General features: G+C 38.4%; 1 protein-coding gene across 2 annotated transcripts in view; it reads right to left on the bottom strand.

Annotated features, from left to right (window-relative positions):
* LOC135650171 (uncharacterized) overlaps positions 1 to 14,714 on the bottom strand; it is a 29,495-nt gene extending 14,781 nt beyond the window's left edge. For both annotated transcript variants that reach the window (XM_065169362.1, XM_065169363.1), the window contains exons 1-7: positions 14,176 to 14,714; positions 12,818 to 12,904; positions 12,143 to 12,246; positions 11,923 to 11,973; positions 2,189 to 2,360; positions 1,779 to 2,087; positions 81 to 284 (exon numbers count right to left, since the gene is read on the bottom strand). In XM_065169362.1, the coding sequence (XP_065025434.1) occupies positions 81 to 284; positions 1,779 to 2,087; positions 2,189 to 2,360; positions 11,923 to 11,973; positions 12,143 to 12,246; positions 12,818 to 12,904; positions 14,176 to 14,580 (1,332 nt within the window). In that variant the 5' untranslated portion in view covers positions 14,581 to 14,714. The remainder of the gene's footprint in view (positions 1 to 80; positions 285 to 1,778; positions 2,088 to 2,188; positions 2,361 to 11,922; positions 11,974 to 12,142; positions 12,247 to 12,817; positions 12,905 to 14,175) is intronic.
* Between the last annotated feature and the right edge of the window lie 7,620 nt (positions 14,715 to 22,334).

Genomic DNA, 22,334 nt, shown 5'->3' with positions numbered 1-22,334 from the left:
AATAAAAGACATGTTTTAGTCAAAGAACACATAGATTTATAGCCAAAGAATAAAAGCATTAGGTTCAGCATTAAGCTCACATATTTCTGTATTACACTCATATTAGGAGCAACAATGGGAATTTCAAAGGACATGGCTTGCAACAATAGTGGAGGAAAGTTTTGTTCCTCAATGAATGACCAATAAAGAACAATATCAGCCATATACAGAAAATTGTTCACATCAAGATCCATGTCATAATGTCTTACAGAACCATCTGGAAATCCCATGCGTAAAGCAACATCCTGTTCCAGAAATGTGACATTAGTTGTTCTTGAGTTTTCACATGATACGAATATTAAAGAAAGTACTGTAAAGACAGAATTTTAGTATCTTATGCTAAAATATACCAGAACTGAAACAACATATAAATATGTAAATCTAAAATGGAAAAAATCTAATAAATATAATCAAATATAAAAATTTTAAAGCATATAAATGCAAGAGAATTTCAGCAGAAACACAAACTTCAATATGAACCATATCATGAGATGATAGTTTATGATTTTAATTTGAGCATCTAGAAAAAAAGAAGCTAGGAAATCAACGGCAAAGGAATAAGAGAGGCCCTAGTTGGACTTGGGGGTTATGCCTCCACTATGAAACGGAACTGCCTAGATACATAATATAGTAAGAGAAAATACAGCACATACAGCATGCACTTTTTATCTTGACTGAGATCTGCATGGAGTTTTGATGGTGATGTACAAATGCAGTGAAGTGAAGATAGATAATCTTATAAATGTAAACAATTGTCTCATGTCTTGTGAGATATTTAAATAGAACCAATTGTTGTTCGAAGTGATACAGTAAGATAGAAAAAGAACTGCTGATCAATAATACAAGGCAATTTTAAATCTTTAAATAACTATCTAGAGATACATATATCATTGAGCTAGCTAAATTTGTAGCATAATAAGTGTGTACTCAGCATGAAATGCCCTTTCCTAAACATCACCCCATACCATGCAATGCACTTTTAATCATCTTTTACCAGCATACCACTTAGCCCTGAGGTCTTGCGGGATCAAATGGGCTCAATTTGAGCTAGTCAATTGACTTTCCTCAAGTGACTTTCCTCTATACATGAATACCCAGCAACACCAATAATCCATGCCTTAGCTGTTCATAATTAGCCAATGATTACTAGCCACTGGCAAACTCCATCCATCAGCCTAAATAGACATGTCATACCCCCCCTCCCCCCCCTCACATTTCTATCACTCTCTCTCTTTGGTTTTTCTTCTGTTGACGTCATGACTATGCTGTAAGGCATGCTGATGACATGCACCATGACAACCTGAAGCTGGCACAATGTGATTCCTTGAGAAGGAATTTATTGGCATCAAATGCATACAAGTTCCACCGTATATATGCTAAAATAACATTCACAAGACATGACATCTGTCTCAAATAACAAGGAAGACCCCATCATGTGTACCATGCATGCAGACCATTCTATCTTATGGTGTGTATAGGTCAGACAGATATGTCTACATTACTAGACCAAAATTCAGGTATATATACTAGAGAATGATAAATATAATGTTTTCAAAGCAAAAGCAAACAAGAATGACTCTGAGCAACCAACATTTGATCAGCATGGTCTTTCAAAGATATTTCTGGCATTTGGCACTTAATTAAGTTTCCGTACACGACAGATATCTAGATTTACTATTTAACTTTACAGATTATTAATTCAAATGAAAACATGACATACTATTGAATTTTACCAATACCTGGAAAGTAGAGCTATAGGCAGCTGTCGAGTTCCCACATAAGAAAACAAACTTTATTGTTCCAATCAATCCCTTTATTCTTTTAACTTGAGGTGCCAAGGCATGCATCACTCTGTAATCCCATGGTGGATCACCATAGAAAAAGTAGCTACCAATAACTAGTATCAATCGGTCATTTTCAGCAAACCCATAATTTCCCCGCAGTTGATTTCGGGAATGGCTTGCAATATAGGCACTAGTTGCCCATATATCTACTGGAGATCCAGAAATCACGAAAAAATTTCCATTATCTAGCAAGGTGTACAGCATCTGACAAAGATATAGTAAGCCAATCAAATAACAAATTGATATTCACAAAAAAAAAAAATCAAAATGGTCTCTATATCGAAATTGAAAGGAAAGGTTATTACTGGAAGAGAGAAATCAGGAAAAACAACAGCATCAGCCCTAATAAAAGCATTTCTCCATTCGTTAATAAGATCTTTCCAGCCCAACTCTGCATAATGTGAAAGACGTTTCCCAAGGATGTCTTCATGAACAATCCATATAAGTGGCACAGACATGAAAGGCTCTTGCATAAGTCTGCAGATATTAAACTAATAAATACTTTCCATAATCATACAATAGTAGGCAAATATGTGAGTAAAAATATGACATACAAAAGAAGATTTTTGGTGTCCCTGTCAATGTCCTCTTACCTTCTCTTGTTTCTTAAAGATCACCTTAAGGTCCTCATTTTCTAACTAACTAGCATCCTTTTCATGTTGAGTTATATATTGATTATTTATTGGCAGCAAATTCTTTGGATTCCACAAATCTAATTTTAAGACCTAAGTCACGTTACACTATTACTGTAGAATCTACCAAGAAGATTTGCCAACAAGTGTTCAGAGAAATTTATACATTCATCATGTATTAATGCAAATTGTTTAGGGTTGCACTAAATCTGTCATGATTACAGAAGCTACCCAAAAGGATGTGCCAACAGGAGTACAGAAACATGTCATCACATTTAATCTTGTAGAATGGATGATCACTCAGACAATTACAATATTCTTCTAAAAGAAAATAAATTTTGATGATGAAGTAATCATGAATGTGGAGAAAAGTAAGAAATTCCATGAGAAAATAGTGATCATGAAATAGTGGAGATAATACCTGGAAGCATAGTTTGCCTTATCAATTCATACCGGTCTACTGACCAGCTATTAGTACGGTACGTACCAAACCATACAACACACAATATAGTGAGGCATACCAACAAATCGGTATGTACCACCCATACCGGTTCCCTATCGGGACAGGTATGTACCATCCATACCGAGCGATGCACCATGGTATGACGAACCTTGCCTGGAAACAGGGTTTTGAATATCAGTAAGCTCGGTACGATACGTACCGGTATATACCGTCGATACACTAGGGCGTACCAATAGTACATCATAAAATCTTTAAAATACCTTCACCTACCACGTCAGGGCGTACCGATCGGTATGCCTCAGTAACGGTCAAAATCCGAGGCGGTACCAGTCGGTACGCCTCGGTACCAGTCGGTATGCCTTAGTACTGGTCAAAACACTGGTACCGCCCGGTAGAGGATGGTCCGCGTACTGGTATCCTCTCGGACAGGTACGTATCGCCCGCACCGAGTGGTACACATCGAAATTGAGAACCCTGCTTGAAAGTACCATAAATTTTATCATGATTTAACTATGAATATCATCCTACACATATCTCAATGGCAAAACAATCCATATCGTTGACCTTCAATATTCGGGACATCATTGCTTGTTACCATTGGATTCATATGTAATTTCAAACGGACTCAATCTACCACACAAGATTTACAATTCTAACTTGATCAAAAATTCTAACAAATTATTTAAAAAATAATGCAGGCAATAAAATTTAAATATAAAGGGGGCAAGACTAAGCAGTCAAGTAAGTCTAATGAGGTTAATCATTTGTAACCAAGAAACCAATATTCAAGTCATGTATATATTCAACTTATCTGCAGCAAGCATAAGATTGCATATATTGACCCTTCCTATATCCTACACTTTTTAAAAGCCTCACACAATAGACTGCCCCATTTTAATGAAAAAGTAACAAATTATAACATTTTCTTTTTGTCTAAAGCACCTTTTTTATTATTTGTGTTTAAATATATTTAATTAGTTGTAATTGTCATAGGTTGTCTTCAATATTTTTGGTTAAGTTTCCAAAATTACTCGAGGAGAAAAAAAAATGAGAAAAAATGAAAAAAAATTAAACGCTCATTTTGATTGAAGATTTCATATGTACAAAAAGGATTCTTCTCTAAAAGATGCAAGCCTACCAATTAATGATTTCATCATAAATACATTATCCTCCAAATCATATTTGTAAAAAATCTTCTTTTATTATTTTCATAAAGTACAATCAATGATGTAATTGTACTTTTCCATAAGGTTCATCATACCATAATGTACCTCTTGGTATGAACGATATATACCAATCCGATATGAGACTAGTATGGGCAATGCATATTGGTTTATCAGTACACCCCACCGTACTATGTGTCAGTATAGCGGTACGTACCATACTGATAGTCGGTTGATACACTAATACATACCAATGAGGCGAACCATGATTTTTCATTTAATATATTTTTTTTCTTTTTTCTCTTATAAATGGGGCATATAAAATGGAGACGAGGGAATATAATTGATATCAATGAATGGATCAACCAATTAAAATTCTTTTCTCATATTATATGTGAGTGGTGTGAGGCCATATACTTTTGATTGTATGATTCCATCATGGATGCGTGAGAAGTATGGAAGAATGGATCCTTCATCTTGTGATTTTTTTCCATCAATCAGAGTGAGTATTATTATTATTTTCTATTATTATCTTCGAAGTACTTTCTCTATTATCATAAAAAACCTTCCTTGGTTCGTCGACATCTCATCCTTTATAGGTATTAGAGCTTGTCCTATATTAGATTTGATATAAAAGCTTCTAGTTTAACCAAGATGTTCTATTATCATGGTTCATCTATACTTTAATTATTTGAACTCCAAATGAGTTCTTACATAGTAAAAGTGACTGATACAGGACCATCTTAATTATATCTTATTTGAATAAATTTGACTAGTTTATGTGCTATGTTTAATTGTCATAAGTTGCCACATAGCAATATCTTCAATATTTTAGTTAAGTTCCCTAAGCTACTCAAGGAAGGAAGAAAAAGCAAATACACAAAAATAGAAGAAACCAAAAATTGATCTTCATTGAAGATTTTATCTGAGATTCATTTTGGAGACAGAAGTGTAACAATCAAGAACATTATAAAATAGAATAATATCCTTTGAATCATGTATGGAAATTAATATTATTTGAGAAGAAAAAAAGTTCATTTATTGACTTGATATAATTGTAATATATTAATTTAATGTATTTTCCTTTTTTCCTTATACTTGGGGTTTGTAAAATGGGAACAAATGATTGATATTGACATCTCAAACTTCACCAATGAACTAAAGTTTCTTTCCCAAATTAAGTGTATGGTTCGAAGCCACATGCTTTCTTTCAACGATATATTTGTTGAATCTCGAATTTTGATGATGAAACCAATTGATAAAGTTATGATCTAATGTGTGTTTAAGTGATGTAGAACTAGCTTCAATCAGAGAAAGATAAATCGATTAAAGCAGTGGAATCAGAGGTTGGGCCGGAATAGAATATGTCAGAAGATTGGATATCGGGTCGAAGGACTGGTCGACGTGTCGGCAGAAGGCTTCGTGCCATGAGTTTAGACATCGGGCTAGAAGGATCGGAAATTGCACCAAGGAGATCGGATGTTGCGGAGGTCAACATGCCGATTGGACAATATGCCGAAGGAGAGGACGAAGCGCCAAAAGGTCAGATAAACCAATGACATGTCGAACAACATGTGATTCATGTTTGTAATCAATTGTGTCTTGATTGTCTAGGTTGTAATTGAGTTGGTTTGAATGTAATTGGGCTAACTCAATTAAGGGCCCATTGGACCTGAGTTGGAACTGTTTTGGACTAAGTAGAAGGCTCATTCAGTGACCCTTGGTTGGCCCAGGCGATGGCACCACCCAGACTGGTGATAGTACCACCCAGATACAGTCTCCCAGACTGTGTCAAGCGGTGGTACCGCCCACTGTCAGACTGACAAGCGGTGGTACTACTAGTTGTCAGTCTGGCAGGCGGTGGTACCGTCAGTACCCCGAAAACCCAGGGATTTGAATTTTGGCTCTAATTTTTTAAGTCATTTTGGGTCTATAAATACCCCACAAATTCCTGCTTGGTCAAAACACGAAAGTAAAACAAAAACTCTGTGATTCCAGGGTTGTAAACTCTTTTAAGTATAGAGTCCCTCCTCCTAGAGCTTAGAGATAGTCTTAAGGGAGGTATGCGAGAGAATACTTGTAAAAGAGGGATGTAAAGGTTCTCTCCTGAGCTTGTGAAAAGGATAAAGAGTTGCAAGAGTAGTTGATCTTCGCCCGTTGAAAGAAGATCGATAGTAAAAATCGGTGGCCTCAAGTGAAGAGAAATCAGGAGTGGATGTAGGTTACGACAATCGTACCACTATAAATCTGGTTTGCATTCTTAGTGTCGAAACGGTCCTAACAATTGGTATCAGAGCCAAGTTTCTCTCTATTTGGTTTAACGCCCAAGAGAGATGGCTTTTTTCGACTTTTAAAAGGATCACTTTATCATTCGTCCTCCTATGTTCAATGGGATGGACTACACGTATTGGAAAACACGAATGAGAGTTTTCTTGCTTTCTTTGAACTTTGATTTTTGAAAATTTCTCTATCCTATCAAGTTTTCAATAAGAGATTAAAAAATCTATTTATGTTATTTTAAATCTCTTGAAAGTGATTTTGATGATTTGATGATTTGAATTTGAATGAGTTTTATCTAAATCTTACACTTGATACTTGAAATTTTTTTTTTATGAATCATGATTTTGATGACTTGAGATTTCTTCTGTATTAATCAAATTCTCCTATTTTTCTTTTTGCTATAGAGAAGTTTTTATCCTAATCATGATCTTGATTTCTCGATATTTAATACTTAGAGATTTTTTTGTGAATCAAGATCTCTTATTTGATCTCTTGTGTTTCTTTTTATCATTTACTAAAGAGGAAAATTATCCAAATGAATCATGATTGTTCTTTTGATTACAACTTGAAAGTTTTCTATGAATCAAGATTTTTCCTTTCACTAAAGAAGAGATTCATCCAAACGAATCTTGATTCTTTCACTTGATATTTATGAATTGAGATTTATTATGAATCAAGATTTTTTATTAATTCTCCTCCTACGATTCTTCTTGGTATTTACTAAAGAAGAGATTTATTCAAATTAACCATGATATGTCACTTGACTTCTTGATGTTTATGACTTGAATTTTATTAAATACAATTGTCTTGTATTTATGATTTGTATATCTCATTATATGATTGAATCATTGATAAAAAAAAAAGGATTTTGCACTATTGTACTCTTCCCTTCTTTTTTACAATGATAAAGGGGGGAAAGTCTTGCTATCTTACACATCGTAAAGAAAAACAAAATTGCTAGCTTGTAAAAAAAGGAAAAACTTGCTAGCTTGCACTTCTCAAAAGAGAAGAAAGAATTTGCTAGCTTGCACTTCTCAAAAGAGAAGAAAAAATTTGCTAGCTTACATATTTCAAGAATAGCAAAAATTACTAAACTTGCACATCTCAAGAAAGACAAAATTACTAACTTGCAAAGAAAGGCAAAACTTGCTAACTTACACTTCTCAAAAGAGAAGAAACAATTTGCTAGCTTGCATATCTCAAGAATAGCAAAAATTGCTAACTTACATAACTCAAAATTGTTACTAGCTTGCATGTTTTAAAATATTGCTAATTGCACTTTTCTCCTTTTTGTTAATGACAAAAGAGGAGAAGTTATGATGTTGATCATGCATGATATGATGAAATTTTATATTTTAAAATTATTATGATGATTTCAAATTATGCATGCAATAATGAAATACTCATGAATTCAAAAGTTCTATCAATATGACATATTGATAGGGAGAGTTTAGCTAAACTCCGTCATCAATTGGTTGTCATTATTAAAAAGGGAGAGATTGTTGAATCTTGAATTTTGATAATGAAACCAATTGATAAAGTTATGATCTAATGTGTGTTTAAGTGACGTAGGACTAGCTTCAATCAGGGAAAGACAAATTGATTCAAGCTATGGAACCAGAGGTTGGGCCGGAATGAAACATGTCAGAAGATTGGACGTTGGATCGGAGGACTGGTCGACGTGTTGGCAGAAGGCTTCGTGCCATGAGTTCGGGCATTGGGCCAGAAGTATCCGAAATTACGCTAAGGAGATCGAATATCGCATAGGTCAACATGTCAATTAGGCAATACGCCGAAAGAGAGGACGAAGCGCCGAAGGGTTGGACGAAGTGCCGGATAAACTAATGACATGTCGAACAACATGTGATTCATGCTTGTAATTAATTGTCTTGATTGAAGTAGTCTAGGTTGTAATTGAGTTGGTTTTGAAAGTAATTAGGCCAACTCAATTAGGGGCCCATTGGGCCTGAGTTGGGGCTATTTTGAGCCAAGTAAAAGGCTCATTCAATGACCCTTAGCTGGCCTAAGCGATGGCACCGCCTGAGGCTTGGCCTCCCAAGCTGTTTGGGCGGTGGTATTACCCAAACACAATCTCTCAAACTATGTTAGGCGGTGGTATCACTAGATTGGGCGATGGTACCGCCCAGTGTCAGACTGACAAGTGGTGGTACCGCTAGTTGTTAGTCTGGCAAGCAGTGGTATCGCCAATACTGGCGGTGGTACCGCTAGTATCCCGAAAACCCGAGGATTTGAATTTTGGCTCCATTTTTTGAAGTCATTTGGGGTCTATAAATACCCCACAAATTCCTGCTTGGTCAGAACATGAAAGTATAACAAAAACTCTATGATTCCAAGGTTGTAAACTCTTTTAAGTATAGAGTCCCTCCTCCTAGAGCTTAAAGATAGTCCTAAAGGAGGTGTGCGAAGGAATACTTATAAAAGAGGGGTGTAAAGGTTCTCTCCTGAGCCTGTGAAAGGAGAAACAGTTGTAAGGGCAGTTGATCTTCGCTCGTTGAAAGAAGATCGGTAGTGGAAGCCTATGGCCTCGAGTGAAGAGGAATCAGGTGTAGATATAGGTCACAACGACCGAACCATTATAAATCTGGTTTGCATTTACTTTATGTTTTTCATTTACATTGCAAACTGATTTCTTACTCTCATTACGCTTACGAACATGTTTTCATGTTAACATCTTTTCGATACGGGCTTTATCGAACAACGTTTTCGAATCGTCGTAATTTTTACAAAAGCACTAATTCACACCCCCCCCCCTCTTAATGTCGAAACGATCCTAAAAATATTTATATCATATGAGACATGCAAAAGTATGTCCATAAGTTCATTATATGAGTTTTCCCCTTAATTCATAGTGATGAGGCTCACAACTATTGCTTTATATTAGTGTTTTCTATTATTATCAAATCTTTTTCTTTATAATTACAAAAGAAAACATCCTTTGTTTGTCAAACTCTCATCCTACATTAGATAGGTGATGATGTTTGTCCTATATTAATCAAAGCTTTTAACATTAATCTATATTTCAATTATTTGAACTCAAGCGAGTTTCTACGTAATGGAAGCAAATGATGCAAAACCATTTTAGTTATTTGTTGGTTAAATAACTTCGATTAGTTTAGGCTTATATAGCAATTTTCATGAGTTGTCCTATCTAAGTTTCCTAAATTACTCAAGGAGAAGATAAATAAATAAATACAAAAAAAAGGAAGAAACCAAATTTTAATTTTAATTTAAGATTAGAAATCTTGATTAAAGATTTTTTCTAAAATTCATTTATACAAAGAAAGTCTATCAATCATAAATATCATCAGAAAAAGAATATTATTCTCGAAATCATATAAAGAAATGAATCTTAGTTGAAGAAGGAAAAAGTCATTGATTTCTTTGATGTAATTGTATTATTTGAATTTACTGTATTTTCTTTTGTTCCTTATACTTGGGGTTTACAAAATAAGAACAAGTGATCATACGTCAAACGAAGAATGTATCAATAAATTAAAATTTTTCCTATGTTATGTGTGAGTGGTGAAAGGCCATATGTTTTCTCTGATGGTATTATTCCATAGTCCTCATATGAGATGTAGAGGTGTGAGACATTCATCTCTTTGCTAGTCTATTCCTTGAGACCAAACAAATCTGGTACTTATCTCTGTTATCTTTTCATATTATTATCTAGACCTTTCTCTATTATTATTAGAAAAACCTCCTTTGTTCATTGAGATTTCATTAGGTTGGTACTAAAGCTAGTCCTACATCAATAACATAATCCCTCACCTTCCAATACATACCACGAGAGAATTTACTAATCTAGGTATGACCCAACAATGCAGACGACCCCTTTTCAGATGGTTTGAGGACAGTTTAGTTTTTACCAGTCAATAACGTTCCTAAATCAGGCTTATTCCTAAGTGTTTGCCCATTACCATACCTAAATTAGCAATGAGCTCCCTTACCAGTCCCAAGCACCAAATAGACCCATCAAGATATCTTTAAAGGTTTTAAAGATGGATAAACAGATCTCTTCCATCTCTCTTCTCAGTAACGAATTGGTGCAAGAACTATGACTGCAACGAATTGTCCATTTTGAGATAGCCCCATATAGTTTTGGCCTTTCGGTGGGGACCCCAAAGGCAGGCATGGGAGAAGAGTGACCTTTGCCTCCTTATAAGGCATTGACTTTCTAATTCTTTTAACCAATGTGGGACAAAATAAAGCCTCATTAAAACCTCCAGTACAGGCAAAGGCCTCTATGGGTCACCATCCAGTGAGGTACATCACAAGTCATCATTGGTGTGAGCACTCTGACCAGCAAGGAATTGTCCATTCTGAGGTGGGCGGCTCTGTATGATTTTGTCATTTCCAAGTGGACCCTTAGAGATCCCACATTGGTTAAAAGAATTAGAAAGTCAATGCCTTATAAGGAGGCAAAGGTCACTCTAAGGGTCCATTCTGAGGTGGACGGCTCTGTATGATTTTGTCATTTCCAAGTGGACCCTTAGAGATGCCTTTGTTGAAAAGGTTGACCTTTAGCTCTTTACTACGTTTCAGCTCTCCAACTCTCAGTATTAGAAATTTTTAAAAAATAAGTATCCAGAAAAAAAATGAAGAAAGACAACTCTTGAGAGTGGGGATAACATCCTCTTCAAAATGACTACAAGGTCTCACCAATGGCCCAATGAATTATAGAGAGATTATTTGATGAGATTAAACTCATTAAAAAAGAGAAAGAATGATTCAATTATCATTTAAAATCCCTGCATCCATCCATTCTTACATCACCCAAGATGCCTTGCAGGGCCACTTCTTTTTTCAGGAGTTCACTCTTGAGCCTTAAAAGCATGGTTTGCAGTACTGTAGCAGTGTAGCACTGCTACAGTGCTCGGCACGCCTGAATATACTGCTCGGTACACCTGGGTATATCAAGCGGTATACCATACCGTACCGGTACCGAGCCCAGGTCGAAACTCCGGTACGGTACAGTATTGCGAACCTTGCTTAAAAGTCCTCAACTCCTTGGATCCCCCAAAATGGGTACTCTCTGGGAATCTATGGGAATCAGTTAAGTAGTAGATGTAGAAAATTGGGCTGATTTATTTACACTGCAAAGTTGTATAGATTTACATTTGTGGTGCTCCCAATTTCATTAGTATGCAAATGTAACATTTATTTTGAAGCTAGATTATTATATACCATAATTTGAGGTTATCTGATAGAATCACTAGCATATTAGTCCAAAATATTTGGTATTTCAATGTATACAAGTTCAAACTAAATCACAAGTAGAAAATTCACTATTCAAGAAGCAGCTGATATAATTTTTTGCTCCAGTTGCCCAACCAGTAAATAAGTGAAAAAAAAAATACTTTTGCATTTGTAGTCCCATTTCATGTTTATATAATTTATATATAATTTATTTAGTAAACAGTTTTGAGACCCTAAGGGGTAGCAGATGTCTAATCCAAATCCAAAAGAAGCATAAGTACCTTGGAATGACCTTCTTGCCTTCTAGAGAGCTCACAATGACACCTTCGTAACTAGGCCAAGGAAACAAATAACAACAAAATTCATTAAAAATTTCACAAATGACCCAAAAAAAATGTGCCTCTTCCATATAGAAGATACTTCTTCTCCAAAAGCATCTATTACTAAAAACTTGACTAAATAAGGGAAACTGAATAAGAATTATCACAGATGGATACTCACTTTGACCAGTCAACAGATCCCAAACTGTCAGAGTCTAGAACTGATAGTTGACAGCCAACACTTTGCCACAAGAAATGAGCTTCATTGTTCTCTAGCATAAAAATCTGCTTAATAGAAGAACTATTAGTCCAGACCACATCATGGCAAGAAACGAAGAATTGTTCCATTACATGCCTTGGATTAGTAGAAAAAGGTATGGGCTAGTTACATAGGTGCTTATACTCATTGATGATTCATGAGAGCCGATGAAATGGAAAAGCCCAACGCATGTGAACAATTTTGCAGCATATTTTGTGTTTGTAACATACTAAAGTACATACTAATCAACATAAATTAACATGGGGAGAATGCCAACTAAGGCAAGCACTGTGGCCAACACCTTGTTTCTCAGCAAGCTTAGTGTCACATCACATTGTGTAAGTCAGCTAGTACCATGCAAAAATGGTGTGTGTCACCGCACATGAAATCCCTGAATGTGAACATGCTCGATATATGGTGTCAGCCTTTGAGCATCATATGCTCAGCATGTCACACATCAACATTAGGTTTATCATAATAAAGCAAAAAAACTGTGCTAACATGAATTTATCAAGCATTATTTGCATATAAACACACTAATTTATGAACTTTACACCTCAAGAAGGATGCAATGTTATCACAGTCAAGGAAACTAACCATAAATGTATATCCCAGGTCCATAAGACTTTTCACCAAAGTTAAAAGCATCAATGAATTTGAATCCTTGTATGTGTCTTCTATAACCTGAGAACATTAGCATCGGACTACAGTTAGCAAACAATCAATTTTCAATTTTACATAAGCATGCGTTTTTTTTTTTTTTTTTTGTGTATAAGCATGTTAACAACTAGCCAGATTGCTGATAATCTTTGTTCTCACTAGAATATAAAACTATTACTATATGGCCAGAATGAGATCACACTGACATAATAAATAATAAGATGAAAAAAGGCCCATCAACTATACTTCCATCATTTGAACACATAGACAAATGACTAAAGGATACAAGGGATAAAGAACAAGGGTAAATTAGTCTCCAAATATAATGTTAAAGTGATTATTACCAACTCAAATGGAAAAAAGGAAAGAAAATGAGAAAGGGAAAGAAGAAACAGAACTGAGATAGACAACAAAAACTAATTCAACTATTAGTTCAAACTTCTTCATTGGTGCAAAAAATACAAGATCTGAACTCTGAAGCACAAATCAGCATTAAGTTATACTTAAATAATATAGTCAATCAAAGAAGGGAATTTTAGGTAGGTTGCCTTTTCTCTGGGTTGCCTTTTAGCCAATTCAATCACGTAAAAACTTGCAAATGAGCCCTGAAGTGTTCATAGCCTAGTTGTTATTTTGATGTTAACATGAATCTTATTGGTGCAGCATAAGAATCTTTAGCTTCTAAGCTCTGCCCAGTGATATTTTCTTCTGCAGACTGGATCACCCATCAAAATTGTGATGGGTGATGTCACATTTCAGTTCTAATGTGTGGGGCCCACATGTGCGAGAGAACACTTCATTCTAACCATGATTTGCCCACCTGAATAGCATTTCCTTCTTGTCATAACGCATTCAGTTGCATGGCAAGTAATAGCAAACCCATCTGCTTTTTAATTGAAAAATCCAATGTCATTTTGCTCAAAACAATCAAGAAAATAGTATACTACAAGGTACCGGGGTTGCATGTTGATCAATGAATTATTAACCAACAAGATCGTAGTTGGAGAAAGGGTTAATAGACAACTTATCCAATTATGAAATTGTAGGAGAATGCAACAATATAGGCATAGAAACTAGTACAAACAACACGTATTTCATCATGAATTTCCGTAGGCAAAACAAGAGGCACCTCTACAACATAATTGCATCAAACTTTCTACCAACGAAAAAGAAATAAAAACAATTGAGGTGCAAGATCGCCGATCAAACGCAAAAATAAATAACCAACAAGAACAGCGTATACGCCCAAAATCTTGAACCCTAAAGCACAAACATGAGGATTCGAAAACACTTACAAGCGCCAATCTAGGCGGCCGAAGGCCGAGCCTCCCATCAGATCTCCGCCTATCGAGGGCGCTTCGCTGTTCTTCGAATCTCCGCATCAGATCCGACGGCACGAATCTTAGCACACTGCCGACCGGCCTTGTCCGCCTCCCGCCGCCCCCAATGCGGGAGACAAACTCCCCAGGCCCGCCGGCGCTCGTCATCAGTGTCAGCTGCCAGATCCCGAGAACGAAGAACGCTAGGACGACGAGGACAAGACCGCCCAGGAGGACTTGCGTCCACCGGCACCCCGTCCCCTTCCGCGGCGGAAGCCGATTCCTCCGATCTGCTGGCGACCGCCCACCGGCACCGTCGTTTAAATGCCCGGGCAAGCTGTCGGCGTGCAATCCCCTCCTGGAGAACGCCGGCCGAGTCATCTCCTCTCCACTTCTTCTTGTCTGAGCTCACCGAAGTCTCAGAGAATGGCAAAGGTTTCAGTGGGGTGGGTTGGTTACTTGGTTTACGGCATTCAAGAGAGGAAAACAGAGGAATGGTAACTCTGTTTCATGGATCTCCCGGATTTGGGTTTTTGGTTTGGATTTCTGGCGACTATTTTCCATTTCTTGAATTAGCCATAAAAACGTATTGGCCAATTTATCCCAATAAAAAAAACCCAATAATAGAGTTTGACAATTTATTCCAAAGTAAATTCAATAATAAGATTTTACCAAATGACTCTCTGTATTTTATTTTAATCAAAGGGCGCTCCATTTTTTATTTTATAACCAAGATACTCTTTATAAAATTTAAAATATAAAATGTTGTCCATCAAACCTAGTTGACTAAGTTAATTGGACTGAACATGGGATCAAATCGATTTAATAAAAATTGAAGTATTTGATTTATTTCTTTCTTTTAAGTCCTAGATTATTTTTTTTCAAATTATTTTACTACCCTTGTTCTCGTCCTCCACCAACACCATTTCTCCTCCCACTCTACCTCCACCACTTGCTTGTTTATTATGCTAAGTCCTTCTCCCTCCTTCTCCTTCCTCCATCTTGGTTTTCCCTTTATTAGGCTCGTAAAAGCAGGGGTAAAAAAGTAGTAAATAAGTAAATTAGTTTATAATATTAATAAAAAGTATAAAATAAATATAAATTAAATTTATAATGGTTCGGTTATTGCGACCTACGTCCACTCTTGATTCCTCTTCCGTCAAAACCACCGACTTTTACTAACGATCTTTTTTTAATTGACGAATATCAACTACCTTTATTAAAATATTTCTTATTTTCATAGGCTCAAGAGAGAACCTTCGCACCTCTCTTTTACAATTAGGTCTTACTCCTCCCTATAAGACTTCTAACTCTATAAGAAAGAGACTCAATAACTTAAGATATTACAACTCTTTTTTCCTCAAGAATTTTTTTTCCTTTCTACTATTTTTCTTGTTATCTCAAATAGGAATGAGTTGGGTATTTATAGACCCCATATGACTTAGAAATAGAGCCAAAAATTTAAATCTTTGGACTTTCGGAGTACTAACAGTACCATGGCCTACCACTCTATGCACTAATGGTACCACCACCCAATCTAGGCAATACCACCGCTTGACATAGTCTAAGAGATTATATTTCGACGATACTACTGCTAGTCTAAGTGGTACTACCGTCGGGTCTTTCAAAAACGTACACTTTGTATGTTCAAGCTCATAGGTGGTTCCACCACTTGACCCAACTGTAGGTTATTGAATGAGCCTTCCATTCAGTCCAAATTAGCCTTGATTCAAGCCCAATAAGCCCTTAAGCATGGTTACACCCAAAACTAACTCAATTAATACTTCAACTACGATGATAAACACATAATCGATTACAAAACAAAAATCCTATATTACCCGACATGTCATTGTTTCATCCGGTGCTTCGTCTGAACCTTTGATGCATCATCCTCTCCTTCACTTTATTGCTCGATCCATTAATATATTTGTTAGGATCAAGAGTGGCACTAAGAGGGGGGTGAATTAGTGCAGCGGAAAACTTTCATGATTTCAAAAAATTGTTCATTTCATTTAAAACCGAATCCGACGAAAATGGTTTCGATTTAATTTGTTTCGGAGAGAAGTTGAACTCGAAAGCTTTCATAAAAGTGCAAGAGAAAATTAAGGAGGTATGCAGTAGAGTAAATTGCACAAAGTAAATGCAAACAGAGTTTTAGAGTGGTTCGATCAATATGACCTATATCCACTTTCGGATTCCTCCTCCGGCAAGATCATCGGCGTCCACTAAAGGCCTTCCTTCAATAGGTGAAGACCAGTCACCTCTTTACAGCGCTTTCTCCTTTTCACGAGTTTAGGAGAGAACCCTTACAAGTCTTACACCTCTCTTTAATGATCTCAAAACTTAGAAAGAGAGGAGGAGGACTCTAGCACTTATTTACAATACTTTTACATCCCAATAACTCAAGATTATCTCAATGCTTTCGTGCCCTTTCATGCAAAAAATGGTGAAATTTTTATAGGCCCCAATGGCTTCAAAATTAGAGTCTAAAAGTTTATAATCTCATCTTTCCGAGGTCTTGGCAGTACTACCGCCTGACACCTAACACTAGGCGGTATCACCGCCTGACAGAGCTCGGAGATCGAGCTCTGACAGTACCATCGCCTAACAGGGGCAGTACCACCACTGGCAGCATTAACTGCCGACGATACCACCGCCTAACAAGGGCGGTACCACTGTCCAGAATTCCTGGGAGACCGAGTCTCTCAAGCGGTGCCATCGTCGGCCAAGAATTCAAGGGCTGAATGGGCTGCTCAATTCGGCCCAATTTAGCCCTATCAAGGGCCCAATTAGCACCTAATTAAGTTTGTGGGATTACCTCCCAATCCTAACTTAATTTACTCTCTAACTATTGCTAGTCATAGGTGCCCAGCAAGCCAATCACGTGAGTGATAGCACGTGTGACTTGATATAGAATCTTTTTTGCTTATTATATTTTGGCATATATCACTTTATAACTATTGTATATATACATACATACATATATATATATATATATATATATATATATATATATATATATATATATATATATATATATATATATATATATATATATATATATATATATATATATATATATATTGTGATGTCTTTGGATTTATGCAATGGGAATCGGATCGTGATGAGATCACGAAAATAAGATCGATCCACCTTTAAACACATATCCTAAATAATCCCGGTCATAGGTTACTCAAGAGGGACATCGTGATAACCAGAAAGACTGGTGTGCTATATACCCGTCCATACGATGGATGTAGCTAGTCTCATAGCTGCTCGTGTAGGGACAATAGGGATATAGTACAGGTGCTCATTGGAGAATGAGTTCACTGATTGATCCGCTTTATGGAATGCTGGATGGTTGATGATGCCTTATTGTTAGATATTGATTCCGTAGTCCTAGTGGTATATCTGGTCCTTAGACTTGAGACACCAAGGATGTCTTGTATGAGTGCTCCACTCTTTGATACCAGACTTATAGGTTTGGTTGTCCTAGATCTAGTACAGTTGGACATTGGGAGTGGTAGTCGACCTTACGAGGGCTATTGAGTGTCAACAGAGGATCATCCACTCTCGGTGTCATAAGAGGAATATCCTATATGTTCTTGCTCAGACAAATCCCTAGCTAGGGTCATTCGGGTTGAGAGATAAAGAGTTCTCCGGGAGAATCTGATTAGAGCGAGACTCGAGTAGAAACCATATGGGTCTGACAACACAATGCTCGATATACGATCTCTGGGATATTAGATGGATGAGGGACTATAGGTACACGGTAACCGAGGATAGACAGGTCTAATGGATTGGATTTCCCTGTATCGTTTGGGGACTACGGCGTAATGGCCTAGTAAGTCCGTAGTCGATGAGTCAAGTGAATTATTACAGTGATAATAATTCATTGAGTTAGAAGGAGTTCTAACAGGTATGACTCACAATCAGCTCGATATTAGCCCTAGAGGGTCACACACATACGGTAGGCATTGCAATGAGTAGAGGTTCGGATATGAGATATCCGATGGAGCCCTTGTCTTATTGGATATCCAATAAGCCCTTGAATTATTGGATCCCATAGACGAGATCCAATAAGAGCCCATGAGAGATTATTGGATAGAGATCCACTAATCTAAAAGGCTTGGGTTATTAGATGCAGATCCAATACCCAATAGGCAAGGATCCATTAGGGTTTGATAGGGGACCTCTATAAATAGGAGGGATTCAGAGCCTCATAGGCTAGAGCCTTTGCTTGCCTCTCCTATTCTCCTTCCCCTCTCCACCTCAGAGTAGGCCTGGAGTTTTGAGGAGCGTCGTCGCAGCCCTACTATGTGGATCATCGCTAGAGAGGAGGACGCTTGACCTCCTTCACCCTCTCCTAAGGATCTGCAAGGAAACAGGGATATACGATCTCCCTAGGTAACATAATCTACTCTATACGCAGTTTTTCAATTTCGCGGATTTTACGCACCAATCTTCGCACGACAACGAACATCTCTTTGGGAATCGGGGATTTTGTTTTCTTATTCTTCCGCTGTGCATGTGATGTCGCCCCAAAGATTTTCCCAATAGTGGTATTAGAGCCAGGTTGTTCGTGCGATAGATTGGTTTTAAACTACGTGTGTTGTGTTTTGGAGAAGCTTTTGACGTCAAAATCATTGACGCAAAAGCGAAAAAGGGCAACAACTGTTGCTGCCCTCGCTGTCGTCGCAGATGGCAACACTGCCATCTGCATACAGGCAGGTAGCCTACAGCAGCAGCCGCAAGGGCAGCGGCTCCTGCGACCGCTGCTCTCGTATGGTGAAGCGTCGTAGGGCAGCGGTGCTTGTGGCCGCTTCTCCCGCGGGCAAAATCCTAGCAGGGTCGGTCGCCCGGTGAGGCAACACCGCCTGCGGGCGCTGCCTCGCAGGCAAAATCGCCCGCGGAGGGGACGACACCCATAGGGGTGCCCGCCCGCGGGGGTGCCTAGCTGAAGGGGCAGTGCCAGCGCCACCAGTGGGCTTGCCGCTTGTAGGCAAGGGCAGCGACCCCGCCCTCCGTCGCACAGCCTACCACCGAAAGGGTGGCGGAGGCGGCGGCAACAGCATCAGTAGGGGAGGATGAGGGCATTAGGGTTTTCTGGGCAAAAGATAGTTTTGCCCCTCGGAATTTGAGAAATTCCAATTTCTGTCTTTTGTCTAAATTATGAAAATACCCCTAGGAATTAAAAAATTTCCTATATGTCCCTGATTTCATAAAATACTAATTAATTAAAAAGTTTAGTTGATTATTATTTTTATCATTATCTAGTAGTCATACATGATGATGATAATTTATACATGTGATGTATGATGTGTGGACGAATGATCATAGACCATGTGATGTGTGTACTTGTGATTATTATTATTGGGGTCTGCGAGCCTCCATTATATTTCTCATTTATTGTCGGGCCTACGTGCTTATGATTAAGTTGTAATCACATGAGGAGGCACAACGGGAGCGTGGATGCGATAGCGGACCCACGAGACGGACGATTGCGTTGTATGAAGATGCATCGAGATGTCAACGAAACCAACGAGGACGAGATGGATGATCACAGGGCATGGAGATGCACCTTTGCACACATAGATCTTGATGTGAGTGATTAGGCCTACTGGCTCAGGCCTAATCACATTAGATTGTGGTCTATGATCATTTGGTGTGATTGCTTATACACATATTATATATATATATATATATATATATATATATATATATATATATATATATGCAATGTAGATATATATTAAATATGTATATGTGTGACATGTCATATTAGGAGACCAAATCGTAGAAACATCTCTATCGATAATATTAAGTCGGTAAACGTGAGGCAATTAGATTGACCCACGTGGCCTTCCATCATTATAAGTAGGAATTGATTCCCGATGTAGGTTGAGTTGGCCGAGTCCCTCGAGACTCACCTATATCGTGATTCGCTATCTTGCTTACGATATAGAGATGTCACCGGTGACCGGAGGACATGATATGCTTGGTCGAGTCCCTCGAGGGTATATCATCAAATCAGACTCATCTTGTAACGAAGGTGTTGACTTAACCGAGCATCATGGTTGGTCGAGTCCCTAGAGACCATGGTAATTCGGAGGCCGAACAGGACGGGAATCACAAGGAGTTGTGATCGGCAAGAGTTGCCTACCTTTTAGACTTAGTGTGATTGGTCGAGTCTCTCGAGGTTACACTAAGACGCTGATTGGATTCTGATCCCCACAATAAGTCTGTCGGAGACTTCCATTTCACGTGCTGAGGGTGTCGCGTAACTCGTTAGTAAAATAGTGGGAGCATATTAAGATAGAAGTCCATATCTTGATAGTTTATTTCTTGTAAAATCTGCATGTTATTCATTTCTACTGCATCTTTATTTTCAGAAAATGTCACTTTCAAATCCCTTACGTGGCATACTTGATGTCAACCGCCTCACTGGTCCAAATTATACGGATTGGCTCCGTAACTTGAGAATTGTTCTCACGGTAGAGAAAATCGTGTACGTCCTTGATACAGTGATGCCTACGCCCGAAGAAGGCGCAAGCGAGGATGAGATTGCTCGCTACGTGAAGTACATTGATGACTCCACTCTTGCTCAGTGTTATATGTTGGGCTCTATGACTCCTGAGTTACAGAGACAACATGAAAAGATGGATGCCAGATCCATTCTCCTACATGTCCTTAAATTGTTTAAGGAACAGGGAAGGACTCAACGATATGAGATATCCAAGAGCCTCTTCCGTGCTAGGATGACTAAGGGGACACCGGTTCAGAATCATGTCCTAAAGATGATTGAGTGGATAGAGAAACTCATAGGTCTAGGAATGGTCCTAGAGGATAACTTATGTGTGGACTGTTGAATCTCGTATTTTGATGATGAAACCAATTGATAATTATGTTTATGTTTTAATCTATGTTTTGAGTGACGCGGGATGCTTCGATTAAGATGAGACAATTAAAGCAGGAAAAATCATGTTGTGCCGGAGGAACATGTTAGAAGATTGGACGTCGGGCTGGTGAATCGGTCGACGTATCGATAGAAGGCTTCGAGTCGTGGACTCGGGCATCAGGCCAAGAAGAGCGGGTATTGCACCAAGGATATCAGAGTTGCGGAGTCAACTGGCCGATTGGGCAATAGGCCGCAAGAGAGGACGATGCGTCGAAGAATCGGACGAAGCGTTGAGGGACCAATGACATGCCGAACAACTTGGTAAATTGCTTAGGATTAATTGTCTCGATCGAAGTTTTGTTTTACATGTGCAGGATTAACTACGATGGAAGTAAGACATACAGCAGGAGTTGCACCGGAGTCAAGACTATGATCATGTTAGGAGTTCGAGAGTTCGACGGAAGTCCGGATGGTCATCAGAGGTTCTGCGGGAATAAATCCGAGAAGTCCAGAAGCTTGCCAAAGAAGCTCGTCGGAACTGACCAAGTGGATCGTCGCAAGTCCAGGAGTCCGCCGGAGCATTGCCGAAGGTTCGTCGGATGTTCGTCGGAAGTTCGTCGGAAGAAGCGATTGACGCACCGAAGCAAGTTGCAGTAAATGTCTTAAGAAATATCGTAGTTAGCATGTAGATTAAGTTAGGAATGAGAGGTGATCCCATTAACTTAATCTGGGGGCAATTGGGCCCTTGATAGACCCAAATTGGGCCAAATGGATTAACCCATTTAGACCAGAATTCCTGCTAGGCGGTGGTACTGCCAGGGTCGGCGGTGGCACCTCCCAGGAGATGGTCTCCCAGGAAAGCTAGGCGGTGCAACCGCTCCAGTCAAGCGGTGGCACCGCTTGGGCTCAGTCTCCGAGTGAGACTAGGCGGTGGAACCGCCTGAGCTCGGTCTCCGAGCTCTACCAAGCGGTGCAACCGCCCCTGATAGGAGGTGGCACCACCCAGAGGCTCAGTCTCTGAGCTCTACCAGGTGATGCAACCGCCCCAGTCAAGCGGTGCAACCGCTAGATCCCGGAATTCCGGGAGATGACAATTTTGAGCTCGGAATTCAAACTGGTTTGGGGCCTATAAATCCCCCACCCTTTCCTGCAACCGAAAATCCAATCTTACTCTATGATTTTTAGAGCTAAAAAAGTGTTGTAAAGGCTAGAAGTTCTCCTCCCTATTTTCTTCTAA

Source organism: Musa acuminata, chromosome BXJ3-9, assembly GCF_036884655.1.
Source record: "Musa acuminata AAA Group cultivar baxijiao chromosome BXJ3-9, Cavendish_Baxijiao_AAA, whole genome shotgun sequence".
Lineage (NCBI taxonomy): Eukaryota > Viridiplantae > Streptophyta > Magnoliopsida > Zingiberales > Musaceae > Musa > Musa acuminata.
Note: the sequence above shows the minus strand (reverse complement) of the source record. Positions and strands in the feature narration are given on the sequence as shown.